At 32.7% G+C, this 27,532-nt stretch overlaps 2 protein-coding genes and 1 long non-coding RNA gene across 3 annotated transcripts in view; 1 reads left to right on the plus strand and 2 right to left on the minus strand.

Moving 5' to 3' along the window:
* Window positions 1-381, minus strand: part of LOC111041782 (open rectifier potassium channel protein 1) — a 31,806-nt gene extending 31,425 nt beyond the window's left edge. The window contains exon 1 of the mRNA XM_022326232.1: window positions 4-381. Coding sequence (XP_022181924.1) covers window positions 4-142 — 139 coding nt within the window. The 5' untranslated portion in view covers window positions 143-381. The remainder of the gene's footprint in view (window positions 1-3) is intronic.
* An 8,647-nt stretch (window positions 382-9,028) lies between these two features.
* LOC111042764 lies at window positions 9,029-14,138 on the plus strand. Its single transcript, XR_002605507.1, has 2 exons — window positions 9,029-12,050; window positions 12,143-14,138. It is a non-coding gene; the product is annotated as an uncharacterized LOC111042764 (long non-coding RNA).
* On the minus strand, window positions 13,793-15,946 carry LOC111042753 (putative odorant-binding protein A10). The gene is made up of 2 exons (XM_022327460.1): window positions 15,582-15,946; window positions 13,793-14,231 (listed from the first exon to the last, which is right to left on the minus strand). The coding sequence occupies exons 1-2, from the start codon at window positions 15,826-15,828 to the stop codon at window positions 14,059-14,061; spliced, it is 420 nt and encodes a 139-aa protein (XP_022183152.1). The 5' UTR covers window positions 15,829-15,946; the 3' UTR covers window positions 13,793-14,058.
* Between the last annotated feature and the right edge of the window lie 11,586 nt (window positions 15,947-27,532).

A 27,532-nucleotide genomic window follows, 5' to 3' on the forward strand; every position in this document is an offset into this window, starting at 1 on the left:
CACCTTTGAGTTCGAGTCGTTCGATAATGTCCAAGGAGTGCTGAATCTCCTCTTCCTTACGCTCGATCCGGTAGAACACGAACGCGCCCAGGCACAGGTAGCCCACGAACACGGCGAACCCGACGAACCATCTGCCGATCATTTTATCGCTTGCCGGTCAGACCAGATCATCGCCCCCGACCCCGACCCCAACGCAGTTTATGATTCACCCGACGTCGAGGCGGCGAGTCCGACTCCGGAGGACAATAACGATGTCGAGGTTTGCTTGTCAAAAAAATCGAACCGATAATTTATTGTTACGGCACAGTGAGAGTAAAATGTCAGTTGTGTAACGGAATAACAATAACATCAATAAAAGTAAAATTAAAAAAAAAAAAAAAAAAAACAGAAACGATAAGAAAAAAACCGCGGAACTGAACTTAAACCAATATCATATTTTAATATTATTATGTCGTTATCGCCGGCGAACGGACGGACAGCAGACGCGCACTCGCTGGTAATGTCGGCCGACAGTCGTGTGTCGACGACGACGACAACAGCAACAGCAGCTTTGGCGCGTATCGAATATTATGTGTAGTGCGGACGATGCGTCGGCGGACGACGAGGCGTGGCGGCGGCGGCGGCAGCGGCGGCGGAGATAAGGAGAACAGTAATAATAATAATAATAGTAATAATTTGTTTAATATTATTTAGCAATTGGAAGAGGAAAGAGAACCGAAAACTCGTCTTAATCGGCCCGCAGATAAAAGGTGACATAATAGCGCGCATAGACCGCGCGAGCTTGCATATATAACGTTTAATATTTCAAACATGAACTTACTCTTCTCCGAGTACCTACATAATAATATAATGTTACCGATTATAAATTATAATTTATGATATACCGAACATTATTTGGTTGTTGTTGTGATTGTAATATCATATCATAATATTATAGATTACACAGGTACGTCAAAACCGCGAGATTGTAGAACCGAACTACTTGTTCCGTAGAGCGCGTGCGCAATCTCTGTTACAACAGGTTTTGTTAATTAAACAATATGATACAATGAAATCGTTACTGATATTATAAAAATTTCTAGTCTTAACTCTTAGTACACACTCGGAATTCGTACGACGACATCGATGGACGATGGCGACTGGCGAGTGAACATCACAAAATAATACAACAACAAGTTCACTTTTTCCCCGAAATAAACCTATATGCTCGCCTTCCCTCCGAATCCGATAAATACGGTTTTTGAATACAAAGGTACGTCATTCCTTATTTTAGTGTAATTGCCTACATTCTAATTGATATTATAATATAGTAAAAAACTATGCAGTACAATGAAACTTCACTTGATAGATAATTGTAGTGTAATTTCTAGTTTACATACAGCCATACGGGTATAGTTAAAATATGAGTGTACGTAAAGCGATTGGTATCATATAGGTACTATACCACGTGACCGCGATTATTAGTATTATTAATATTATTATACGGCGTGATCGCATATAGTTATAATATAGGCCTTAAATTATTGTCGTTGTCCGTTTAATATGATAATAAGTGATAACTGATAAGTAATGACAATAGGTACAATATTGTAATAGTTTATTAGGTGAACGGCAGGGCCGTGTTATTGTGTTTATCAATATTTATTATTATAACTCTCAAATTTTAATAAAATGTACACTTACAGTTAAAAAAAAACTTTATTTAAAAACTAATAGGTACATTGAACCGATAAGCACATGCTTTTCCTTTGAAACTCTGACGACCAGAAGGGGGGCACCTTCGCCCCGCCAAATTGTAACCACCGCTGGACAGAGATGAGTCACATAAGGTACCGCCAATGATCAGCGATACGTCATATTATATTAAATATTATAATATTATAATACAGAGAGATGACTGCCGTTCATTTATTCGGAAACAAATCGAAGGTGAAATTGAGAAGAAAAATTCGATAAAGGTCGTTGTTACGTTTTGTTGTTAAACTGCACAATATGTAATTTTTTGAACACTGTCGATACGTATTAGCCTATTTCTTCCTTGAAAATCGTCTCTGTCTCGGACGTGTATGATAATAATAACACAGCGCTGTCGTGCAATTCTTATGGGTACATCGCGGAAATATATAGTTTAAATCAAGTGGTTAAGTACACGTCTCGCGTGCATCCACGATCGTGAAGGTCCGGAAAAAGGGCGATCCACGGACGACGGGTTTTTTTTTGTGTTTCGTTTTTGAAATTATATTATAATATTAGAAGGGCTTTTTATCGCCGGGGTCGGTGTCAGCTAGATATTATTTAGTATGATTGTATGCCCATCTCGTGCGGATAAGGTTTTTTTTTTACTCTTGACGAATAAAGACCTTTCGATCGTCGTCGCCTTGACTTGTCGCCCAGTTTATAAGTTTGTCTATAATTTTCCTGGTCGTGACCGCTCGAGACATAAATCGCACGTTCGTGTGCGGAACCGGATATTCGTGCAATCGTGCCGACAATATAGGTATGCAATATAATATATATTATCGTATTAAATAATAATCATTACCATGTCTGACACTCTATACGTTTAATATGTTGATGTGAGTCGTTTACTAGTATCATTGTTATATTATATAATATAAATATTAGTTTACGATGTAGGTGTTGAGCGAGACGAAACAAACGGAGATAATGACCACTTGTATACGACGACCACCACCTGTTGTATAATGGCGATTGACGACAATCACAATATTTTAAATGTTAAAACATAAAACTGTAGTATATTGTTATTTATCACTTGAACATTTGGTACGACTCGCGAGGCGGCCGATCAGACGACCTATCGCACACGTCAATGTCGATTTTTTAATATATTTTAACTCGCCGTAAAATATTATAAAATGTACTAAATTATATAATATTATACTGAAAACGACAGCTTACTGTATTTTAAAAAATCGTCTCCCTTTTGAAAATTTCCACGCCGGTCGTTTAAGTTCCGCGAGGCGCGTATACTAGATATCATATACCAATGTATTGCGTTACAGATGTACACTGTACAACTCGAAAAACGTATATAACAGGTAGTTATATATCTCGATGACACGGGTTTTTTTCCACCAAAACAAGCTTTGTTGTAAGTAAAATATTTTTAACTTATAATTGCATCGTTAGTATGAGTAACCGCAGATAAACGCGATCAACAAGCCATTCTAATCGAACGTTACAATAATACGAGTTCCAATTACAACGTTTATTCAAAATATAACTACGATAATATTATGATTAATCGCCCGAATTGTTTTAATATAATATTATACTAATTAGACGAGATCGTTCGTACTGCAGGTTGTGTATAAAATATGTATTATACACAGATATACAAAATTGTTATTATGTTACTTTCATAATCGGTCAGATCAACGTCTTCAAATGTTGCCAGTGCGAGCTGGCCGAAGGGTGGAATCGAGAACTGAGATTTTTAAGCATAATATCTAAGTGGCTCAAATCGAATAATAGAGTAAGTACATATTATTAAACCTTACGGTTTGGCGACGGTGAGAAATTTGCCCACACACAATACAAACAAATTAAACAATAATAATTATTGTATGATATTATTCTAACAAATAATCACGCAACGTTCCGAGTTAATTCATGTTCTCAAGTACATATTTTGAAGTCCCAAAAATAGTGGTAGGCTCGAAGGGCTTAACCTACCAAACATTTTAATAAGCCCCTCAAACAATATACAAGCAATGCACTGTATTATGATGTAATTTATAAATACATATTTTTTTCGTCTGACTTTCTCCTACAGTGTTATTACTATAACGATTCTAAAAAAATCAGTGGACCCAAGTCTTGTGTAAAAAAAAATATTATGGTAATGGTAAAACCATTTAACGATTATGTGAAGGCACTGTTCATTGTTTTTGTTCATTAAATAATAAATAGATACGACCAAGACCCAAAGTCCTGTAAATATTAATATTAATACAATACAAATTGACACACATAACCAGCAGGTACAACATTAGATAAGTAAAACTGATTGGTCATAATAACTACATGAACTATAACCGCTGGCTTACCTTAAACCAGGAAGGTAGAGAGATAGTTTGTTCGACATATTATTAGGGGATAAATAATTATTGGATTATTATGGCTGTGATTAACATAGTAATAAACATGGCTGGATATAGGAAACGGAAAGCTCTATCACTGGGTAGAATTCTGAAATTGATAAGGAGTGATGGTGCATCAGCTGGATCACGCTGCATAGTAAGTATTTGAGGATTCTTTAAACTGAATCAATAATAATAAGCGTGCTCCGCCCCTTAAAATTATAGTCCCAGAGCATGTAGGAGCCGTATTTCAACCGATGTAATAAGAATCAAATGAAATTTTTTCAAAAATTTGGTAAAAAATAAATCATGTATCGTGATAAAAAAATAATAATAAAATGATAAATGTTTTGAATTTGCAAGGAATAACTTACTATGATCATAACGGTTGTTATTGATTCCTGCAAAATAAACAATAAAAATTGCAATCATCTTATATAGATACTAGATCCAAGGAAATAATATATGGGTAAAAATTGGTACTAGACACTAGTAATTATATACCATCGATCAGGCACGGATCCAAAGCAAAGATCTGGGGGGGGGACAATTTTTTGTTAATGTAAAATTACAATGTTTGAATCACTGTCCAATATGAACTAAGATAGTAGGTACTATCTTAGTTGTGCACCCCAGAATGATATGCATATAATAATATATATTATATTATCAGACATACATGTAATTTGAAATATAGTAATATCAGGATCTGTAGAATTATTTAAAAAATTTGGGAAATAACATGTCTGCGAGGGACCTGGGCCCCTAGGCCCCCCCCTGGATCCGACCCTGCCACAGATTAATATGTATATGCCTTGTTAAGCCTTACTAATTAGGACCCAACTTAAGAAAAGGGCCCAAAAATAGTATAGATATCCCCCGAAATTTAGGCCTGCGCACGCCTATGTCAATAACTTCAGTTGTATAAATTATGCTCTTTTATAGTTGAATGATATTATATTACACGTAACTCACAAGCATTTCGTTTAACAGAATTATAACTCGCAGAGGCATTATAAAGTCGTGACCTTGTCGTTGCTATAATAATCGTCATGGCATCTCGAGTAACACGATATATAATAACTATGACTGTGATATTTACACACGCACAAAATGTCGTCTAATGTGCGGCACTCTAATGGCGACACCTGCAGCACCGATATATTACTAAGTAGAAAAGGGTCGAAGTGCTCTGCGGTCGGCCGGGCAAAGACGACGGCAGATAATATAACAATAATACCATATTACAACTATCACGATCGAGCGAAAACGAAACTGGTCGGGAAAAAAATCTGCCAGCACTCCCCGCACGTCGTACGATTAGGTATAGAGTGACTTGACGGATGTAGAGAATAGCGGCCCACTCTTTCCGGGACGGCGAAACAGGACGAAACAAATATAAGAGTTGAACTCGGAATCAGAAAAACAAAACCACAGCAGTGTTGTAAGTACGTATGATATTATGTACAGGGTGATTCGCCAAGCACGATTGCTCACACTCTCCTTTTTTTTTTTTGTTCTTAAATAATGCACGTTATTCGAAATCCGATTTTGGAATTTTTAATATTTTGTGGGTAGGTATACACCTACTTGCATACCATATTTTCAAATTTTGAGCACCTGCTCGGTATAGCTATAAGGAACATTCTGTAGAGATACAAACTCTTGTTTTTCAAATGACTACCTCCCTTTATTCTACCGTAAATTATTTGGCTGCATACGAATTGCGTCCCAGAAATAAAAATTGCGATTTGTGACATACTTATTGCGTCCCGGGTTTTCGATCCGACTATACTAATTGCGTCCCGATTATCTGATATCAGAATATACCTTTGAAAATCTCGATCAATAATCGACACGACTATATGAGTATTTCGGAAATAAATGTAATCGGTTAGTATGTCTTTCGATTCCGTTTCGTTGACAATTGTGCGCTGTTCTATTTCTATTTAAAAATATGAGTTTAATTGTAAGTGACGTTATGATAAATGAAAAAAATAAAACATTGATTTTTATAAACGATTTTAAATTTTGTTTTCATAAACTATTGAAAAATGATATACAACGTTGGAAGTGTTTCAAAAAAACATGTAACTAATATTTTTTGAAATTTTTTTATCATTATTAATTGTATTAATTATTATTTTTATATTTAACGACGAAAACAATATTTTTGATGTACTTAATTACGAAACGATAAAAAACAATATTTTTAACCTACCTTTAGCAATATAATATTTAATGTTGCTATTGACAGTCCTACGTCTGTATTAAATGGAAAGGAAAATAATGTATTTATATCGGACGCAATTAGTATAGTTGTTAAATATTATCGGGACGCAATTTGTATCAAAAAGGGATCTTGGGACGCAATTCGTTTGCTGCGAATTATTTGGTGGATGATTTTTCTGAAGATCATGCAATCGAAACTACAACATGTGGTTTTTGAGTTGTTTAACTTCGTGTTTTAAGGATGATATAGGTTCATAATAATGATTTTGGAATACATGAGGGCTATGATAATTTGAACATTTTAGTAATAATTACTATAAATTATTTATGTATTAGTCTATTGATATTTATGAAAATGAACAAAGGTTACCGGTTCGCATAAAAAAATTAATTAACTAAATGGACCATTAAATCATGTTTAAGGGACCATTAGGTCACCATTGATTCAATAAATGTTTGTATACACTATTTTTTTCATGCCTATGTTTTTTTGGAATTTTAATTGAATTTTGAATGGGTTAGTTTCTGCGTTCTATCTTCACTTGTTAATACCTATAATTATACTCGAAATAATAAATTATTAAAAAACGAGTTATCAAGGCACTATATATAAACGTCTTACACAAGACGGTCCATAGACAAACTCGAAAAGATGTACATTATAAACATGAAAATTAAAATATTTTAATAAAATATTGAAATTCGTCTACCACAATTGAATGATAGTACTGCACTTGTATTTCAACATTAATAAGTAATAATAATATTATATTATAAAATTCACAAAAAAAAAACCTAATACACCAACAAGTCATAAATTATTATTTATCCACATTGATGAATATAATGGCATTCGATGAATAATTAATAATTATTACAGTACATAAGTTTAATTGTAAGTTTAATAGTTTTTTTTAAGTGTATTTCGATAAGAGACGGTGAAAATAAAAAGTGGTACAAAATAGAGCGTTTACGATGAATAAACAAATCAATAGAGATAAAAAAAAAATTGTAATGGAATTAAAGAGAAGTCTGATATCGGGAGATGTGTGTAGTAGTCGATCTCGTGTTTGCCAGAAAATAAATAGAGTGAAGTGGTATGTAATATCAATCAAAAAGAATTATATAGCTCAATATAAGAATGACAAACACGTTTGTAGGCTTCATTGAAAATATTATAATAATATGCAATACCCAGAAATAAGTCAGATTGCTTTAAAGAAGTGGGAATACGTCTGATACGTCAGTATAATACTGATTTGAACGCAATTATAAAAACCAAGGAAAATTGTTATAATATTTACTTAAATTTCAAACATTTGTACAATTGTTTAACGGTTTTTTGGTCGAAGTTAAAATTTTGAATACCTTATGTTTTCTACGGTTAAATTGTTATTAGATGTATTCAATTTTAATGTATTAATGTAGAAGTGCACAGAAATACATAAGACACAAGATGAACATCAAATTTCATCCACTAGATAACAACATATTTCGTTTAGTTTAATATTATTCTCAATGATTAAGAGGTCAGTATTTTTTTTAAATTAAATCCTTTTTTTAAATTTTTTGAAATACTAATGTTCTAGTACAACATAATCGTGCAACAAATCATCCTATTATTAAGATAATGACGACGAACGACTGATTACCGAGTGTATAAATGCATTCAAATTTTAGTTTTTCTCTAAGCTATTAAAATTGCCTATACCAAACTCCTTAAAAACGATGTAATGCAGTTTTATTGGCATCATCATTCATCACACAGAACAATAAAAATTCCATACAGTAAATCCAGGTCTGTTTAAAATTGTCATGTGCGTTGATTAATAATATTATTGTCGTCTATTCTCACGTCTACTTCACTTTTGACTTTCAAGTTTAGTCATTGTCATTAGATCTTTAATTCGCGTGATAACAAGATTGACGTCAATATCCGTCATTTTTCTGTGAGAATTATTTGTTTTATCACACAGTCATATGACTTGTGTGTTAAATTTTGAAAAAAATAAAAAACAAACCGAACAAGTCTCGTAATAGCACAATAAATTTATTTAGGTAACTTTCAATTCGAATTAATTATTCAATAATAGTATTATGTAATTTATATCACTTAAAGTAAAAACAACAGCAACACAATAATGTCGAAGTTGCATTTTACTGACCTATATATATATCTATTGCAGTGCGATAATATTTGGATTTTTCAGCAAATAAATTATTGGTTGCGCGATTCGTGATATAATATAACGATGTCTCTTAAGTCTCTGCAATCACTACATCATTATAAAATAATATTTTTTCAGATTTTGAGGCTGAACAGACTTTATTGAAGCAAACACAAAAATGATTTTTAGACCCATTATATATTATATTTTCTTGTGTAGTTGGGTGTGTATATTTAATGTGATAGAACCGTACAAGAACTTGGGGTTAGTGCTCGTGGAGTGCGATTTCCTAGAAGTCGGTCGTCACGGGAGTGACCAACACGATAATATTATCGGAAAGCAAGTAAAAACCAATATGGTTGTATGAAAAAAAAATGCGTCGAGTGCTCTGCGGGTAAAAGCAAGGATATTGTGCTTCGATGGCAATTGTCAACTGCGTGAGTAATGACGAGTACACCAACTGCGCCGTACAATAAAATTATTATATACCACAGGTGTGTGTTCCGTAAAATCGATAGAATGTTGAGAATTTCGAGCAGTTCGAAAATAGTCGGTGGAAAAATCTCGAGACGTCGTTGATAGATTATAATATTATTCGGTTCCCGCGAACTCGCTTACGAGGAAAAAACGTTCGAAAAAATTCTCCGACAAACCGTCATCGTCGTCGTCGTCGTCGTCGACACTCGTGTACTTTGGCTTTTCGCATCTGTGATATCGGTATGAATACGATATTGGAATTATGTAATATTAATTGATCATTTATTTATCACGCTGCGTACACGTATAACTGCGAAAAGTTTTCGAAATGCGAGACTAAATAGGTCAGTTTGTTGTGTTTATACATCGGAATTCGATTTGAAAATGTCAGATCTTCGCAGTGATACATCCAACAGGGCGTCAACAGCTTATATAGATCTTTATACCGATGACACGAGAGCGCATAATACTGCAGTACCTACCTATTATGATTTCTTTGGATTTTGCAGTTTCCTAATCTGACAAGTCTTAATTTTCCAAGCATACTTCGCCCATCGTTACTACATATTTTGCACATAGTGATATTTCCTAAATGTATGAACGTGCACGACGTTCCTCGATAGTATTGCCAGCGGTGGAACAATCGAGGTGCTATAAAAATCCGAAAATATTGTAGCTGACATTATTTCAGTCGAAAATATTTCATCCGACAATATTTAATCAGAAAAATATTTGATCAGGACCATATTTAATCCGGAACATGTGTTATCCGAACCGTATTTTGGCCAACACATATTTATTTGTGACTAATATTACTAACGAATAAAATACAGTTAATTCACAAAGAAATATTTATAACTAGGAGTGATTAACAACTTAGAAAACCCAAAATACTTGATTTTTAATTTACTATGGATCTATGTAATACAGGTATACACAATTATCCAATTTCAACAGGATACAATAACCAGTTTGCAAAATTTTAATTTTAACGCAATAATATTATTACATATAATGTTTGTTTTTGGGATGGATGCAAAATTATATTTTTGCTGACCGTTGCAGTTACTTGTATGACAATCAAACAATAACTAGGTACAATCGTATCGATTAATCGCTTTACGGATATAATAATTGCAACCAAACGTTAACTAACAAGTAAATCATATTTTGTTTACCGATTAAATATTATAAGAGTATTTGTTGACATATTAAAATGTTTTTCCATTTTAAATTTGTTTCGTCAGAATCAAAAACACGTAATAATACTTACACATCACAATAATATTGAATGATTAAATTTTTTTAACGGAAAAAATATCGAATAATTTATTGCTCTTTTATGATATTTCAGTTCGGCATCATACGCGTTTTACATACATCCCATACAACACACAAACCCAATATCCTGTTGACGATTCGTTTAGAGGTTGTTTGTAAGAATATTATCAAAATATTTTATATATCAGTTGATTCTGTCGACCGGAGATATACAGACGAAACTGCTGTGTAGGTCACACATTATCACCGAAGAAAAGGTCTAATGCCACGCTACACATGCAATAGCATTAATTTAGCTAGGTCATCACTCGATAAACCAGTGCAGTTATTATATTATGGGTAAGTTATGAAATTATTATTATTATTATTTAAATCGTCGCGCGAGTATTCAAAAACAACCGCGAATCGCACGCTGCCCAGTCGATCACGTAAGTGTCGTTACATTATTATTACAATAAAATAGCTATCGTCGTAGATCTGCGATATCTGTATGAGCATTTATTATTATTTATTATTATTGTCATGCGTGTTTACGTGCACGATTTGCCCAACGATCAGTTACGCGTGTTTACGATTTAGGTACTGTGTATTGCGTAAAGTGTCTGTTTTGCTGTTTAGTTTTTTTTTTCTGGCTTTGTATACGCACATGTTTTATCGATACCCATACTACGCGTGCATCTCGTTTTTTCCGATAATCGCAGGGAGGGTCACTCGACGAGAGATAAAAGTGTTACTCGAACCCATTCAGGGCGCAGTGTTCACGTTAAGGGATCGTCGATTCGTATCCGATGCATCTAGTATTTACGAGTGTAATAATGAACGGTGTACGGCGGAAATAAGATATAGGAAATAAGAACTTAAATAAATGAATATACGATTTTAGATGAAAATAATACATTTTTAATATTATGTTCAACGATGACGGCCGAAAAAAAAAACTTTTATAAAAAACAATACTAATTTTAAAACTTGGATATGACGCGGTGAGGCGGTTCGATAAGAGAAGACTTCAACAGAGATTAACAGTCTGATGGCATAATATTATGAACGACTGTATTACATTTTATGCTACAATAATATTTTAAGTATACGTAGGTACGAGTGGGTGTGCGTAACTCGAATAAGTAATAATATCCGCGACGAGCGGTACACCTTTTGTCAGTTCGATAGGTATTTTAAACGAGTGTTGTACAATAAGTGTTATAATATGCATTATGCAAGCAGGTACTCGTACGATATCTTTAGACAGTAATACATGTATAATATATATATATTATAAATAAGTAGATACTAAATATAGGTACAAGTACTTGATAATAATATATATTCAATAAAATAATACGAGTACCTACGCGATATTATCTTTTTACAATATAATGACGAGTGTTACAATAACTGTACAGACTGATTGATTTAACGAACCAAACGCGCCGTAAGTTCACCAGACTAAAATAAAGACTAAAGTATTGTATTGATAGTTTTAGCCATATTTTTTACTCGTGTATTAAATATTGTGAGTGTGTACATTTTTTCGGAGATTTTCCAGTCAAACTCTCCTCGTGGTCACCCCGGTGCCCTCGGCGGAGGATGAAGCTGAGAGGCTGCACTAACGAACTGTGAAAACTACAACAAAATTAATTCTATGCATGTATCACCAAGATCAAATTCGAGTTGTAACAAATAATTATTAGTGCACGTGGGCCGAAAACGGACTTGAAAATCAAACCAATGAAATCAACGTCTGTTATAATAATCTGAAGAATAAAAATAAAACGGAATTTTTGAAGTAAATAATATTAATATAATTAATATAAATAATAAATATAATATAACATTTTTTTTCAAAGTCATTTTATAGACATAATAATATTTTTTAAGTTTGGTTCGAGTTCAATATGAAAAAAATGCAAGTTTCGTTGGGTTCCAGTTCGTTCAGTTTAAAAAATTATGGCCATTGATGAACCAGTAGATCTTCAAAATCGTAAAGCTAACATCATTATTTTTAACAAACATTAGGTATATATTTACTGTTTAGCTATAATTTAGTAATCCAATTGGTTGTTTTTTTAATTCTGTACCTTTTATAAGCTTTAATGAGATCCCACTTCTCAAAAAAAAACTCATAAGCTTATCTTAACACTTCACAATCAAGTAATATTACATATTATTAGGAGCAATATTTCATACCTTTTTTCAAAATCATTGCATGGTGGTTATTATTTTGTATAAATTATTTACGAAAAAAGTCAGATTGAAATATTTACATTTTAAAATCCCAAAAATGTTTAGCACCCGAGTTAAGTATCGAACTATTGCAACTCTTAACTAAATTATATTTTAACAATGATTAAGACAATAATAATATATGAGTATAACAATATTCTAAAAACAAACTTTGTGTCCAGATTTAAAAGTTTCGTTCATGATGTACTCTAAAAATAAAAAACTGGTTCAATAACTTAACTTGTCTAGATTTGCCTATACTTTATTATTAAATTTATCGACTACGTATCAATTCACCACATCTTATTTTACAATATTTCGATGAAAGTAGTTATCGTGATCTCCCACGAGCATGTCATCCGACAGCCCACGCTTCTTTGTCTGCCAAACTTGTTGATCCCGCTCAATTCCCCAAAACCGGCAAAACCCCTTCACATTATTTTAACTTATTTACAGATTGCGCATAGTTATGTCAAATAACTTATCATATGTTACACTTGGATCTAATATTATAACAAAGAAAAAACACAACATGTTAACTAAGTGCATACACTGTACAAGTTTATAATTGTTGATTCAATCTTTTGTCGTAGTCATTCCAATGGATGTTTTGTTTGACACTTGAATTTGAAAATAAAATTAAAATAGTTTGTAAGTATCAGGGCCGTCCCAAAGGTGGGGTTCTAGGGGGTGTCCCAGCCCCCCAAGCGTACAACATGTATGTGTCAGTTGGCACATTGGTACATTAAGTGTTTGAGTTGGCACTAAGCAAATCATAATTTATATTTTACAGTTTTTGAATAGTTTTTTAAATACTACAAAGTACAAATGTGCCATAATAATATATTGTAATTTATAATAATATGAAGGAGTATAAGTTGATTTTCCGATTGCCAATATTATAATTTTTCCTTATATTGTATCAGCTTGTAATTCGTATTGTATACAACGTAACCCCCCCCCTCTCTGTGCAGATCTTTTGAAATTCGAATAGACGTAAATCAGTAATCGCCCTTTGAAATTTCAATAAATTATGAGCTACGTGTTTCGTTTAAGATTAAATCCTAATATAGGTATATTGCATACATCTTCTCGGTTAATATACAATTATAAAATTGTCGTGTTGAACTAATTAGTAAGTCATCCAGCTCGTGTAACCATAATACTTATATGTGATTGCTTGTAATACACAATATGTTTGCCGATAAAGTGAAATCAATTCAATAATCGTTCCGAACGATTCGATCAGGAAATAATATAACGTGCGCATACATTTTTACAAAAAACAATGAAATACAAGACGTGTATGGTTGAGATTTTTTTTTTTAATTTTCAAAACAGCATAATCGATTTAATAAATTAATATATAAAACTTATAAATAGACGATTTTCACATTGCGACAGCGAGCGAAATCTTGTGTAGGTATACACGTATAAACTAATAAACGCGCGTGCGAAACATAATATCATCTGCACGATCGACGTATTATTGTCAGACGTCGCACACGCGCTGTATAATATATTATGTATATATATTATTATGTTATAGTATTGTCACAATATTATGTAGTTTACGCGTCGAGGAATTTGTTCAACTTGGTGCCGGACGGGTCGTAGATATTGACGAGTCTCGCCCATTCGACTGGCTTCTTCGTCCTCAAGAAGTTCAGCGACTTCTTGATGGTGGTCATCTGTCTTTCGGTGCATCCGTTGCAGCCGTTGTTGGCGATCACCGGGATGACTCCTGTACAACAGGAAAGAAAGAAAAAAAAAACAATCAGTGAGTAATAAAATACGACATGCGATGTATAGTGAGAGCTTGTATAAGACGTAAACACAATATTATTATCATACGTATGTAAAGAATGTTTTTATATTATTGTTTTTAATATATTATTACTCCGTCCAGAGACTTTGCCATTCGTATTCGACGGTGGTTTGTCGGTCGCGCCCTGTACGAATTATGAATTTCGACACGAGAACCGACGGAGAATAATAAATTAACGATTAAATCGTGTGTCGTAATAATAATTTCGCACGTACGATAAAGCGTCTGCGGGATAATATTAATATAATATAACGTCGCAGTATTATTGTTTACCAGCGTCGATTGCGATTGTTCGTACATAACGATATCGCTTTAATATTATCATACATGTTTACCCACTCTGACTGACCGACAGGGTGATATAATATGATTATAACGACGTTACGCAATTATAAGCGTATCGGATGTCGGGACACAATTTCATAGCGATAACTTATGCGATAATATAATGTAACGTAATATTATACGATCGTATATGTACATAAAGAATGTCATACCGACGATAATACGAACGATAATTGGTAATTGCTTGTCCGTTTGGTCGTCGTAAATGTTTGTAGTAAAGAATACAAATTATAATGTTTTCAAATGGATCGAAATCGATCGGGAAAAAGCCTTGGCGGGAGGCCGAGGCGGGATGAGTGCTACGAAAAAAGGAACCACCGCGTTAAAGTCACTCTTTTTATAATATTATATATAAATATGCAAATCCGCAACAAGCCGAAATCGCGTTAACTTTGTTCTTGTTATTTTTACTTTTTACCAACTTCGGGGTAACAAAGAATAATATATCAGTCGAAATCATACAGACTTAAGGTCTGGGACATAATAATTTATTATGTTTAAAAAACGTGCATTTGCGTGAGATAATATTTTACGAGAAGTTCGACTAAAACCATATCCAACACATCATAATAATATCGATTAAATATATACATGTATCAATGATAATAATATGATATTATTGTTTAGCAGTTATTCACCGGTGATTTTCTTTCGTATAGAAAACATTTTTACAGCGCAAATTCACGATTTTTTTTTTGTTTGTTATTTATTTGCTGTTGAGCCGAGTCACAGTCAAGCCGCCTGTCGTGTCATGTCCAAAAGTCTAACTCAGCCCTTTACTCTGAAAATGTCACAGTGGAACACGACACGATATACGACGCGGCTGTGATGAACTCAGATCAAACAGATATACGTGGTAATAATATCAACGGTAACTATAATCAAAGGTAACTATAATAAGATATCGTTTCGGTCACTCACTCTTCAAGTCCCTGGACTGCTGGACGCACGGGCCCTCGTTGAGGAAACACTTGAGATGGCTGGCCAGGACGCGGTCGTTGTTCAGAACCTGTTCCACGTTGAGCTTATCGAACCGCTTCATGTAGGCCGGGAAATCCTTGATCTCTTCGTCGGCGGATGCGGCGGCGGCTGTGGCCGCACCGGCGGGACTGGCGTGCGCGGCGTACACGGCCACGCAGCACAGAGCGATCAAGACCTTGCAGTTCATTGCGGCTACGGCGCGGGTGTTGTTGAGGGTGACCTGTGTCGGCGACGTGGAGGAGTGTGTTGCTGTTGTGTGAGCGGCAGAGTGTGGCGAACGAGTGTTGACGGCCACAGTGGACCGGCCGGCTTTATATAGCAGCACTTGGTACGTGCCGCTGTCCGGTGGCGGCGGCGGTATAGACCGCGGTTACCTGGTCGGGTGGACGGACGGATGAAAGCGGTGTCTGTTTTCTCCCGTACACCGATAATTCAATACAGGTAGATACACGAAACAACAATAATAATAATAATAAATTGTAGTTTATCATCGTATTATATATTATATGGATATATAGTATATTATTGCAGTTGAGACAAAGTCAAGGTCACCGAGTTTTGAGAATCTACCACGGCAACTACCGGAACGCGATTTTAATATTAATATTATAATCATATTATACTTACATAATAATATAATATAATAAATAATATACGGATTATCTGAAAAGAAACCTAAGCTCGTTGCACGTTGTAATATAATAGCATCGAGTATGATAATATTGTTGTTATATGAGTCCAGGAGTCATTATTATAAATGATTAAATACAATATAATACGTCCTATTATATTGATAAATATGTATATTAAATGTAATCAATGTTATGATAATATCATACCCCAAAGGTACACTACACTGTCTTCACTCTCGACATGGACATTTTTTGTTTTTAACTACGCCAATAATTAACCTGTATAATTACTGCATGACCGTTTTCAGAATTTTCGCGATTTTTTTTTCACTAGTTACTTACGAAATGCCTCGGGGAGACTGCTATTATGCGTACGCTATATAAGGCTGTTGTGCAAAACAACAACACGTTTTTGATGGACTATTAACATTTAGGCAGTATATAGGTACCAGGTTGAAACGTACTCTCCTGAAACACCTGATTGATTGGACCACAAAATGAATTAAATTTAATGAATGCATCCTGACAAATACCTTTTTTTTGTTTCTAACAGCATCGGCCGGAACTGCTTAACGACGGTGCCATTTATTTTTTCAATTAATACATATAACATACGACAATTTGTTGAAATTTGGTTTTCATACACTCTGGAAACCAGGGACCACTTACCGTGCCGATACCTGTTGATTCCTGGCACCTGGAGTGTACAGTGTTAAGAGTTTAAGATTGGGTTTGCCACATGGAGATAGTCAAAATGGCTTTGACACATGGAGCAGACAATACTAACAAGTACCTAGTATATAGTTATCAGTTTACCACAACACAATTAAGTTCTAAGTATAGCCGTACAGGTATTAGACAATAATTCTGTTCATGAAAAATGTTTAAAGTTTTCTTCGTGAAAAATGTAGAAATTCAGTAGAATTGTCTCGATAGATTATCATGTTAGTCGCAAATTTTGTATTTCAAGGATAAACACATTTACAAACAATATGTATAAGTCAACAGGAAAACTAATTTGGTATACTTTAAAAATAATTCGAGGTAATCAATTACATAGTTGGTGGTCACTGGTTTAAGATATTCATGAAATAATGATAAACTATATTGATATATTACTTAAAAATCATAATATTATTGAATTTTAAGATATCAATATTTATAGTTAAATTAGAAGTATTGCATATTTTGTATTTTGTCAAATGAATAGATACTGTTTTTAATGTATTGTAGTGCAACTATACGAGTACAACGTTTGCGTATAAGTATTATGCTTGAACAGATAGTAGTAAACGTTTCTTTATTTTTAAATTTAATTTGACCATTAAAGTTTAATAGTATAGGCACCTATTAGGTGTACAATATTATTATATAAAATACACTTTTAGGAAATTCGGCTTTTTTCGGTGAGTCCGACCAAATAATATATAATACCTAATACCTATCTTCGCAATAGTTTTCCACCGCGTACACGCGACCGAATTCGCATATTTATTTATTTTAGAAATCGCATCGCTCGCCACACATAATATAGTATCTACAACATGGGCCCATATTATTACTACCATATTATATAGTGACGCAACAGGTGCGCATATAAAATATAAATATATACAATATCTGCAACTGTTAATCGCGCGACGGCGACCGTGCGACGAATAATAATGATTATAATATTATTATTAATATTATATTAATTCGATAATAATACCAGCTCGCACATAATAACAATAATATGTAATATGTACGCACGATTTCGGTCTCGGGTCCCAATTATTCGACGTGGGTAAGACCTATAGAGGTATACGCGCGTAACGCAGTAGCAACATAATAATAATGCAATTATTTCTTGATATAATATATTATACTCATAGTCATACATAAATATATATATATATATATATGTCTATGATTATACTTACTTATACACGAGTCGTACGCGTACAATAATAATAATAATATATTATTCACATTATTGTAATAATTATTGTACGGCTGTATTAAAATATGTTACATACTGCAATATTAAATGTATGACTACAACAATCGCGTTTCTGTTGAACAATAATAACGATTTTATTATTATTATTATTATTATTATTATTACATTTGTCGCCTTGACTATATAATATTATTATAAATTATAACGCCTATTATATTGCGGCACGCACGCGTTCGTGATTCTTAGCACAAATTTATTAGCGATTTTCGTAACACCTTATTATCTGTATCAAACGGCCGTCAGACGAACGTTGTTTATAAAATAATCGCTCGACAGTGGATCGCCTGCAGCTGTGTAGGTGCGACAACTCCGAACGGTTTTCACGGTCTTTAATGACGGGATTAACGCGGAAGTGCCTACACCCTTAAATGTTCTACAACATTTGTTTGTGGATGTGTTTTTGATTTTGGAATTTGGTTGAACGAAGTTACCCCGCTGCTGGTCGTCGTCTCAGCAGACGTGAACACTCCCACGTTGTATTGCGCACACACGATGCATTCTATAGTTCCATGTACACGATTAGTAATAATAATAATGCAATTTTTTTAAAAAATTAATTAGCATGAGCCTCGTGCCACCCAAACCATTCTCCGAGAATTTTTTGCTCGCATATAGGACATATTATACTAACACTAAGTACAATAACAATATTAACAATTATACAATAATGCTGTAACTCGTATGTACACATGTTTACTGTTATTGTACAATAAATTAACGATATATACTAATGCCTACGGGTTTTTAATAATTGCTTGTTGGTCGTCTCGTCTAATTATTGATGAAAGAATTCTTTTATGTTGTATTGATTTCCGGCAGTCGCTGTATTTGTTGGAATTTGACGAGGGGGTGCTTGCGATGATAAATATTTTGCTCCACAGGTCGCGCATTAAATTGGGTCTTCTATGGGCACGAAGTAGCCTTGTCCTTGTGTATTATGTTGTATTATCCGTTGTGCCTTATCTCTGTAGACGCGCTAGGATGACAACATTTTCTTTTACATTTAATTACGAATAATAATTATTAGTATTGACAAAACAAATACTCTAACATCATGTATCTAAATCGCGATGATAGTGATAAATATTATGTGTCTTATGACTGTATTTGTTGCGAACTTGCGGTATTAAGTTTTAAACAGCTGTTAAAAACTGACAAATTAAAAATTAATTTTAATATTCATTAGTTTTAATAACGTTTATACATTCCTAATGATGAATCAGTTATTACGTTCGGTCGGTGTCTTAAAACGTGTGACTGCCATGGAAACAAACCTATATATATATATATTGTGTATTTGTGTATATCATACATGAACAAAATACAAATTATTAACAGTGTCATTCGCCAAGCTTTCGCCTTTTTTTTCTACAAATGTAGTTATTCAAAATCTGATTTTTGAAATTTTCGAGTATACTTAAAGTCAAAGACCACATTTTAAAATTCTCGAGACTTTTTTGTATTACCATATGTAATACAAACTTCTGTTTTTCAAAAAACCCCTTATCTACTGTAAAATATTTAAATATTGAGTGGATAATTTTTCTTAAAATTACGACGTATCAAATACAAAAATTAGTAGACTTTAAATTATTTAAAATTGTGTACTAAGGCTAAAAATTCCATGAAAGTGAGCATGGAAGATATATAGGAGTATTAGTAAAAGAGGGTCCTCGTTTGAAAAGTAGAAGTTTTTATCGCCACAGAACACTCCTTAAATAGTACAAAAATCTCAAGATTTTAAAAATGTGATATTTAAATATATTTAAAAAATCCAAAAATCAAAATTTTAATAAATGTTTTATTAGATAAGAAACAGGGGTGAGCTAGCGTGGTCCATCGTCCTGTATAAACATATTGTATTGTATAAAATATTTTTTTTTATCTAAAGCTGACTTACTTATTACAGAATTTATTTGACAAAAAGATTGTTGCTATGTCTGTATAAATGTATTATAATAAAAATTAATGGTAATTATTATCCCACAAAATGATGTCCATTACAAATGAATTAATTGTTCCGGAAAATCAATTACGACTTAATATCCTTATACTTTCATACATCATAAATCATAATTGACCGATCATTACATCGACAATTGATATTAATAATACCTTAATAAATTCTAACTGGTATACCTACATGTCATCATTAATGATTTAAGAGAAATTTAACGATGTGATTTTATACAAATGTATTTTGAGCTCTTTTAGATTTAAACTCCATTTTTTATTTAATAAAAAATTTAAACAGCTAAAACAGTAGTATGATATATTGATATAAACTAGATTTTATGAAATGTTCAATCATTTTCTTATGGTATGATTTATATGAAAGTGCGATGCATCATTCCACGGTACCTATATAGATTTGAGTTAATGTACGATTAGTGATTACAATAAATTAATTGTGTTTGTTTGCAGTTTCACAAATCGCGATGCACACACAATGCACACAACAAAAGCGTTTTGTGTATCCTATATAAAATTGACATGATTTGGACATGAAACTCAATGAGACTTCATTTTTATCATATAGGTAAATACTGTTTAGTATTCCTTCTCAAAATGGTAGTACCATATTAGTCATATAATGTTACATTAATGTGTTGTAGGTACTTGCTGTAATGTTTTACTTATCTACCTTTTATTTTTAAATTTATTTCATAGATTTTCAGGGACAAACAAGTATTGTTCCCGATGAGAACGAATATCGTTTGTCGTAATACCTTTTTAGCTATACTTGCTGATATTTCAATAAAAAACATTTATTTTTTTTTATTTTTACAAGGTTATTGTCTTGTGCAGATATATATAATTAATCGTTTTTAAATCGATGGTTTGAAAAAAATTTAACTTGACACATAATATAATATAATTGTTGTACAAAGGTCTATAAAAGAACACTTCATTGATAAACAAATAGTTCTGTTACGTTACGAATATCTAACTACTAATTTTTAATTATTTTTTTAAAAAAATTATTGTTAATCATGTCATGTTTCGTATTATTTAGTGAATAATATTGTGTGTAATTTATTCTCACACGTCATATACTATGTTGAAGCAAATTTGATATTTAATACGAAAAATCTGTAATGCCGTCCAACATCCGACTTACACTTGTTATAATATTTTGGATAATAAACACGAACGTTTTAAAACAAAAATAACAAGAATATAATATAATACGCGTTTAAAGTATGCCGTAAATTAATTAAACATAATATAGGAGGCACCTTTTTCGTGTTCCAAACATATTTAGGTACAATGTGTACGGTAATAACAGCGATTAACCTTCGTATTTTTAATATCGTCTGGACATATAGGTATTATGTTCGGTTCATGGCGTTGATACGCTTTACACACACTTCCGAGGTCTTCTACTCATCAACGCATCCGATTCCAATCCGTATATTATACTTACATATGATATGGTTAATAAATAAATACTTACCGTGCACCCATGTATACCTTTATTGTGAATACAATATTATAAAATGCGTGTATGTGCAATGTGCATCGAGTGTAATTCGCGTGTAAGTGCTATTATAACGTGTAATACATTTATATATTATGTATAAAAATTCCTGGTAATTTGGCCGGGAAACGAGGAAGTCGTCGGTCATTGTGGCGTTTTACCTTAGAAATTATTTTTTTTCCCATTTCAACGTTAATATAAAACAACATTGTAAGAAACGCGATTACATGTACATTATATTTCACGGCATTAATTACATTTATACGATAAAATTTAATCTTCGAGGATTCGTAAGAAGTTAATGGCGGATTATGGCTCAGTTTTTTTTTTTATTAAAGTAGGTACACCAATAACAATTTTAGAGGAATCTTGTATTAAATTTTCAAGTTTTTGACAGAGAGAACTTTTTTATCGACAACAATATTATAAAAGTCGAAAATTTCTCATGCCGATAAATAGCTCAAAAAGTATCGAAATATTTTTAAAAGTCTATCGTGTACAGAATATGCCAATATGAACATTTCGCTACACTCAGAATCTAAAAGGGAACGAGAATGCTTGACGGATCCCCCTGTATACTGTAAGTGTAGACGTGTAGTATTATATAAGAAAAATTCCTAGTCATAATCGTATCACTGTATTTATATTAATTGTACTTAAAACGAGTGAAAAACCTTTCAGAGCATGTAATTTCACGAGAGTGCATATTTTTTTGCCGAAAGAGAGAGAGAGAGAGCCAACGACAGCAAATAACGACTATTACGATTTTTTTTTCCAAATCAAAAGCGTTTTTTGTTTAGTTTGAAATCCGACGATGTTTATATAACTGTGCTGCAATTGGTGTACTGCGTGCATAATTTGACAATATGTAACATAGCCGTAGAGAGGTATGTTATATTATCGGAGTGGAAATCAACAATCAAATCGATTTGAAACGTCGAACCGTAATAAAACACATTTTCCATCTGATAAAGTCGAATCCCGCCGCGGTCTCAGGTTCGAAATATCTTATTATTTTATTTCCGCTATCCGGACTGTTTCTGTGCAGGTACCACGGACTTGTATGAAAGCCCGTTAAAAAAAATATTCACTCCTTAATAATATCTATTTACACAATAACAACGAATAATATTAGAGCTGCATAATGATTTAGTTATTACGTTTCCACCCCGAAAATGATCGTATTTATACCGACTTATCTATTACTCACATATTATTTAAGACCGGAAAAGTTAGGTACACATTATCATCATTCATCAAAACCGTTGTTTTGAGTGTGGGCGATCCTCGATCAAGTCTATCGTGGTCGTGAAATTTATAGTAAATAGGTAAGTAACCCTTTTAAAGAGGGGCTCACAAAGAAAACTTGACTCGCGAAAAACTAATATTTTTTGTTTGTATTCAGGGTTGACATCGGTTACCGAAAATAAAATAGTTTTTTTAATAATTTGATGAAATTGCAGACCTACATATTATTATATCTGGTCAAGACAGCCCAAATAACTGCAGTGTTGAAAATCTGCGTAGCTCACATTTAGCGAAGTCCATCGGCAAGTATAACATACGATTCGAGACGCAATACGAACCCGATTTAATTACTCTGCCGGTGTGACCGAAATGCAAATAAATGTCTACTCGATTTTATGACGGACAACTTGAAAACACATACCTACTATAACAGTTGCAGCACTTACAACAACATTTCGAAGATATTAACAATACTAAACTCTAGATTAACGCCTTTGTTACGACAAATTAATGTTCGCGTTTGTGTTCTAGGAGTTATATTTTTTTCAACACGACGACTTCGGTCGCCTATACGGCTTTGTGGCTACATAATATCCAAGGAAGCGATTTAACTATTATAGTGCTTAGGTCCACGGCCGAATCACGAAAATATAACGTATATTGTTGGGACGCGTGAGACTGCAGTATTTTGGACGATTTACTATTTACGCTTCCTAGTCCGACAGAATTCTCTACACCTATAACGATCTGAAACCGTGTGCAAGCGCAACTGTATACTCTACCATAGAGTAAATCGTTTATTCACGTTACACAATTGTTATTATCGTTATTATAGGTGTGCAGAGTTGTGTACTTGTGTGTGAGATAGATAGAGAGAGAAAGATTGCGCACCACATTGTCTTCTGTATAGGTACTATTATATTATAAACATCTGCATTCATCGACCAAACGAGCGGAATCGAAATCTCTTGACCGTGAGCAAACAAATATGTTTTTTCTTCCTTATACGTACTCACTAAATTCTTATATTGTTCGTAAACGTTAATATTTTTAAGTCTTTTAGAAGCGCTATGAGAAGCTGTTCGCCGATGCTGTACGCAGTAATGGGAAGTTATTTATTTTTGTTGGACTCCAGGTATACGGTGCTATATTGGTGCTTTTACATCGGTGTTTTTAATCTTTCAAATGGAAACCGACACCACAATGCGGTCGAAAAGCCATCAAACTGATAAATTGTTCGATTTTTTTAGTTATTTTGCTTGAAATCATAAAATAATAATCTCAACGACTTGACGATAGCCGCGTGGAATAAAGTGCTCAAATCGCACGAAAATGCGGAATGGACTGGTGAAATGGTCTACTGCAATGTATAAAATGTATTTTAATACATATTTATAAGTGTGAAGAGTAATAATATTATTTATAATTTTAACCATAAAAAGATTTCATTTTATTTCAAAGTAAAGTATAATAGCGCAATATTTTTGTTTTCGTTTTATACAATTTGCAGTTTTAATTTATAACACATATAAATGTAATTCAAGGTTAATCATGCCAATATTGAATAATTTAAAAGCTTATAAAAATTATGACCAACATAAACATAATATTTATTATTAAAATCTTTATTATTGAACAATTTTATTTAATAAAGCATTATAGTGACCAGAGGCATTAATGTTATTTTGAATCCGTAGATCGAAGTCACCTGTATGATGCTCGTAGGTTCGACAATCGAGAATACGGTGGACAAAAATGAATATACATTATACATCGCTCCGGAATTTTGAACTTTTTAGAAACATTTTTGGGAGATTTTTATACAAGTTCTAAAATTGATGATAGGTATCACATTGATCATTCAGTCTGCAGTATCAATCACCAATGTGTTCTTACATTATACACACATGATATGATGTACCTATAAACTTATACCTTTGAGTTTTTGATTTATTTATAAAAATACCATGGTTGACACCTAAAACCGTTTAGTCATAACTCATAACACATTCACACTGTTTCTATTCAATCAAAAATTAATAATTAATTTCATCTATTGCGTTATTATTTACAGAGTTTCAAACAGGTGTCCTGTAATAGATTCTGTGATTCAATATTGACTGTAAAAATGTATCGACTTTCAGTAAACGTCCAGCATATCAATAAATCGAATAAAGTTTTTTTTCTCCTCCGCGATACCGATCATGTTATAAAGTATTAATTTGTTGAACTGTACTTCAATATAATGTAATATAATTTAGCTATAATGTGTGTTAGTATACGCACATGATGTAAATGTATGCATATCATTATAAAATTAGAATATACTATTATTATTATTTTATTTTTTTCTAAATAGCGTTCTCTTAGATAAATTAGATAGCGAGATAGCAACTCATCAACTATTATATAGATTGCTACCGCTACTAAACAAAATTAAAAAGCCAATTTGTTTCGACCTTTATAAAATATTATGCTTGTTCCGTTTTTAATGGGATTTTTATCGAGTCACTATTAAATGTATAAATACCCTTACAGGTATGACTTTTATTGAGTGTTGGAACTTGTAATAACCTTTCTTAATATATCGTTCGCGATTTTCAAATTCGTATTGTTATCGAAAACAACGATGCTCGCTCGACTTTCCCGTGACCAGGAGAGCACAGAGAGTCAGAGCTTAAAAAATCCGTTTCTTTTCGATTTCAAAGTATTTACAGTATAATATAGCTAGGTAGGTATAAAAAAACGTTACCTATATAATATATATAATATATATATACACATAAGACGATAAACAAGCGCTAATTAAAGCAACACTGATGCAGAGTCAAACAAGGTTAATAGTACAACATTATAATTTATAATAATATATTTTAATAATATGTAATTATTGCGTTTACTACACGTAGGTAGGACACCAGCTATAAATTATAATCAGCTGCAGTATATTATATTCTATACGTTATGTAAGTCTTCGCCATGAAATGTTATTATAAATTTATAATATTATGATAATACGACGTTTAACGTTTTCATTATATGTTAATAATAATACGGCAATACATTTGAGTATTTTTTAGTCATGTTGATTTCAATATACGGGAATTTACGTGTTCGTAAAAGAACACGGCTGAGTTAAATACAGAAAATCGCCTGAGAATTTGTAAAATCGTGTTTAAGGTTACCACAATAATGTTATATACGTATATACTGTATAGTATAATATTATGTTGCTGCTGCTGCAGTATACAGGTATAATAAATATTGTAAGCGGAAGGACAACGATATTCAGAAATGCATTAGATACTTATATCCGGTTTTTGTTTCATTTATTCAAAAAAAAAATATATATAAATATCGTTCGGTTCCTCGATCGAAATCAAGTTATTTTGAATAAAGTATACTTATATATATATAGCTTAAATCTGTAAGCATTCTAAGAACGAATCAAATGCCAACTTATTTAGTATCTCATACTAACAATATTATTCAAATAATAAAAAATTTTTGAATTATTTTATACAAAAAATTATTAAAATTAATTTAAACATAAAATTATTGAAATTAATTTATCATGTTTAATAATTTGTAGTACTGCGGCAGCTCATTTGAATACGAACTTGAAGGAAACGTGCCATTTTCGAACACTGCAGAGTATTAATACCATCAGACCGCAAGAGACAGTCGTAAATAATTTTTAAAAGCGTCCTGCAGAGTATTCGGATTGAATTTTTTTTCGACAAATTATTTGCCCGAAAACAATTCAGTAATATAGTATTACTTATACAAACACGGCGCGTGCCACAAAAAGAAAGACTCGTATAGTTGTCGTACCTAACGAATTCCAAACACACGTAGCTGGTAGGTATAATCTCATTTGTTCTTATACAATAATAAGTATTTTTTTAATCGCTCGTACATTTTTATGCACGTCGTTCGAATGTTTTCACTGCGAATTCGACCTGTGGATATGTTATTATTATTATTATTATTATTGTACGTACCGTTTGGAAGCGTCTTACACGGAGTATAACCTAATAACCAAACGAGCCAAAGAGCTTTCTCAAAATTTGTTAGGAAAAATATTTCGAAACATACATTTTAGCCCTGTGACAAACTATATGGTGTATCATGTACTATTAGATAACTATTTATAATATGTTTGAATAAAGTTTTGAATAAATTTATACCGGGTTGCATAATCAATCAATAGACATTTAACGAATCGATAGTCAACTAATGATGGTCCTTTAAACATGATTTAGTGACCCATGATTGGTCCATTAAATTTTATTAGACCGTTAAATTAATACATTTTTCATGCAACCTGGCATCATTTTAAGTGTTTAATTGAATATGATTTTTAAAATGATATATTCTTATTATACTCATTGCAACCCAGTACCTACATAACTACGTGTTCTAGGGTAGTAATCACTTATTATCGTTGTTAGTTAAAAGCCACTTATGTCGGTATTTTTTCCACGTTTTTATCATAAATTAGTAACTCACCTAATTCTGCAGGACA

Source organism: Myzus persicae, unplaced genomic scaffold (assembly GCF_001856785.1).
Source record: "Myzus persicae strain clone G006 unplaced genomic scaffold, MPER_G0061.0, whole genome shotgun sequence".
In the NCBI taxonomy this organism is placed as follows: Eukaryota; Metazoa; Arthropoda; class Insecta; order Hemiptera; family Aphididae; genus Myzus; species Myzus persicae.

Bases quoted from the DNA above. Each gene is read 5' to 3' on its own strand.
- LOC111042753 (XM_022327460.1), bottom strand. From the start codon at position 15,828: ATGAACTGCAAGGTCTTGATCGCTCTGTGCTGCGTGGCCGTGTACGCC. The intron at 14,232-15,581 runs GTGAGTGACCGA...CCTGTTGTACAG, and splicing joins GCAGTCCAGGGACTTGAAGA to GAGTCATCCCGGTGATCGCC.